At 57.3% G+C, this 3,075-nt stretch overlaps 1 protein-coding gene across 1 annotated transcript; it reads right to left on the bottom strand.

Moving 5' to 3' along the window:
• Nucleotides 1–126: 126 nt before the first annotated feature.
• Nucleotides 127–1,850, bottom strand: NRL (neural retina leucine zipper). Its single transcript, XM_065871690.1, has 2 exons — nt 1,470–1,850; nt 127–534 (listed from the first exon to the last, which is right to left on the bottom strand). Exons 1-2 carry the CDS (start codon nt 1,848–1,850, stop codon nt 127–129), a joined length of 789 nt encoding a protein of 262 aa, XP_065727762.1.
• Between the last annotated feature and the right edge of the window lie 1,225 nt (nt 1,851–3,075).

The following is a 3,075-nucleotide window of genomic DNA, read 5'->3' as shown; positions in this document are numbered from 1 at the left end:
GGACCTCTCTTCCAGAAAATGACCGGCATCTAACCTCAGAGCATGCCTTGAGGGTCCAGGAAGGTTGGGGATATTTGTGTGGTCATCCAAAGGAGTGTCTGGCACCAGAAGGCGCTCAGAAACCATCTAGTGAATGGTACAGCCGCCTCCCGGGTGGTGCGCGCCACCCGCCCACCGACTCCACCACTCCGCGGCCAGTGGCTCAGAGGAAGAAGGGGGCGTGGCCTCCGGCCCTGGGCCGCTGGGGGCCAGCCGGTCACAGCGAGCCTTGTAGAGGTCGCGCTCCCTGGCCAGGCGGGCCACCTCGGCCCGCAGCGCGTCCAGCTGGGCGGCCAGGCGGGCGCGCTCGGCCTCCAGCCCGCGCCGCTGTTGTAGCCGCTTGGAACGACAGGCCTGCGCGTACCCGCGGTTCTTCAGCGTGCGGCGCCTCTGCTTCAGCCGCAGCGCCTCGTCGCGCCCGCAGCCCCGCAGCTGCCGGTTTAGCTCCCGCACAGACATCGACACCAGCGCCGCGTCCGAAAACCGCTCGGCCAGCTGCAGAGGGAACGGGCAGAGCCCGAGTCAGCGCCGGCTCCCGCCCTGCTCCAAGCTCGGGTGGCCCCGCCCACCCGGCCCCGCCCTCGGGAATGCTCCGCCCCCGGCTCCCACCTTTACCTGAATGTGCGCCTTCCCCTGAATCTGTCCCGCAGTCTAGATCCCGTTCCAGGTCCCAACACGCCCTCCCCTGCCCCGCACCCCCGCCACGGGTCTCCGACCCCTTTGGGTGGTCCCTGCGTGTCCCACCCACCGTCGGGCGAGCCAGTCGCGCCCCTGAACCCCACATTGACCTAGAGGGGTCATGAGCAACCGGCTCCTGGCCCATGTGTGTCCCGTGGGCTCGGGCCGGACAGACCCTTCCCCTCCAACACACCTCGCTCCCCTGTCCTGAAGGCTGCAACCCTGTGACCCTCAAAGGATTTGGATTACATCTTAATGCCCTCAACACCCCTGTCTGTGTCTATAATTAATAGGATGAGTCCCAATCCTTCCTGAGAAGGTTGGGGGCTGGGGCAGCACGAAGTCTTGAAAAGGCCAACTTCACTCCGGTTCCCACAGTCTCAGCTCTGCTCCATTCCACGCACAACCCTTTCCGTGGTTCCCCAGACTGAGTATCTATATACCTCCCTTAATCAACCATTCCTGACGCCCTTTAATTCTCAGCTCTCCCCTTTTGGTCGATCCTCTTCTAACCTTGTCTTCTCCCTCTTCCTCCTGATTCAGCCTACTCATTTCTCTCTATTTGGAAAAAAGAAAAAAAAAGGGCCAGAAAACAGTTTTCTCTATCTGATATATTTTAAAAGTCCTTCTTCCCTTCTCCTGTCCTCTACCCCTTTCCCAATAGGTAACCCTCTCCGGGGACTCTCCTTCCTCTCTGGGCTGGCCTCCTCCCTCACCCTGCCCTCCCTCGGACCAGCTCGCTGATCACTCACCTGGGCATGCTGGGCTCCGTTCTCCTCTGGGCTCCCTGGGTAGTAGGTGTGGGGCCCTTCAACAGGGACTGGGCCCTGACCCTGCAGCAGCTCCACGGCCTCCTCAGGACTCAGACCCAGCACCTCCCCAGCCCCCAACTGCTGTTGCAGGGTGGCCAGCCAGTACAGCTCCTCCAGGCCTGGCCGGGTGCCCTCGGTGGCTCCCACCGTGCCCGGCTCACTGAAGGTGGGTGATGGAGGCACTGAGCTGTAGGGTGTGGAGCCCAGTGAGGCTGTCGGGGGGCCAGATCTCCCCTCCAAGGGTTCCCGCTTTACCTCAAACTTCATTAAGTCAAAGTCATTGACATATTCCATGGCCAGGGGACTGGGAGGCAGTGCCATTCTGGGGTTGGATTAGGAGGGGTGCACCTGCAAAAAAGGGGACAGGTTTGGAGCACCTGGAGGCTGCCTGCCAGCCTCCTTGACCAAAATCCATTTCCCCCAAAGCCCAAGTGCCCTGGGGACAGAGTTCTGGAAAGCTGGGGTGATGGCGCAGCCTGTTCCCTGCACAGTCACCTCTGGGCTGAGGGACAACTTCTTAGGTGGCAGGGGCTCCTGACCAGGGGGAAAGCAGCTTAAAGCCTGAGTGAAGAAGAGGATAGCAGAACCTCTGGCCCACTGGGATCTACGAAAAACAAGAAGACTGTGGCAGCACTCCCAACTCTAGTGCTGGGACATGCTGAGCATCTCTGTCATCTCAAGAGGCATCATTTCATTTCCAAGCAATTTAAAAATGTTGCTTAATTAACTGTGACAGAGTATGTGTATATTTTAGAGCAATGGAAAGGCACACGTGCTGTGGATTTTAAAATAGATGGATAACATGCTGTAATCTCTCTCTGTCTCAGAACACCCAGGCCAGTGCCTTGCACATAGTAGACCCTCAATGCACATTCATTCTATGTACTAATCGATGAATCCCTTTTCTAGAAGCAAGAGACTTTTCAAGAATCAGTTCTAGAAAGATCAGGACAGAGTGGTGACCATCTTTCCCCAAGTCTAATCTCTCCAAGGGAAACCAACCGAGACTGGTTTTCCTCCTTCCATCCAGGACCTGTGATGTTGTATGAACTTGAGCAGGTCACCTTCCCCTTCTGACCCTCGTTTCCCCTTCTGTTCAAGGAAGGTAGTTAGACTTTAACATTTCTCAGAGAGTGTTCTGTGAAACATGAAGTCTGAGACCTATCCAAGAAGGGGTCTATGCGCAGATCATTCTTAGAAATGCTGTCTCCCATCCCTGTGAGCCTCTTGCAGGTTCCCAGAGCACCGCAGCATAGTAATCTGAGAAGTCCTTCGGTAAACCATCTGTTCAACTTCAACAGAGTGTCCCAAACTTATGTCACCCAGGAACCCTCCTCCCTGTTATCAACCACGGAACATGTGCCCACCTGAGTCACCTCTGGCTAGGTGACCTTGGAGAGCCTTCCCAGCCCGGAAGTCCCAATCTTGAGCCCAACTCCCAGTTCCAACAGCCCCAGGAAGGACAAGGCAGAGAGTGCTCGTCCCCAGGGCTTAGAGTCTGGCTCCATCTCGATGTCCAAACCTAGGTAACCCACTCTCCAACCAC

This window comes from Phocoena phocoena, chromosome 2, assembly GCF_963924675.1.
Source record: "Phocoena phocoena chromosome 2, mPhoPho1.1, whole genome shotgun sequence".
In the NCBI taxonomy this organism is placed as follows: domain Eukaryota; kingdom Metazoa; phylum Chordata; class Mammalia; order Artiodactyla; family Phocoenidae; genus Phocoena; species Phocoena phocoena.
Note: the sequence above shows the minus strand (reverse complement) of the source record. Positions and strands in the feature narration are given on the sequence as shown.

Coding starts and splice junctions, on each gene's coding strand:
- NRL (XM_065871690.1), bottom strand. CDS start 1,850: ATGGCACTGCCTCCCAGTCCCCTGGCCATGGAATATGTCAATGACTTT. Junction 535..1,469: donor ACGGAGCCCAGCATGCCCAG/GTGAGTGATCAG, acceptor TTCCCTCTGCAG/CTGGCCGAGCGGTTTTCGGA.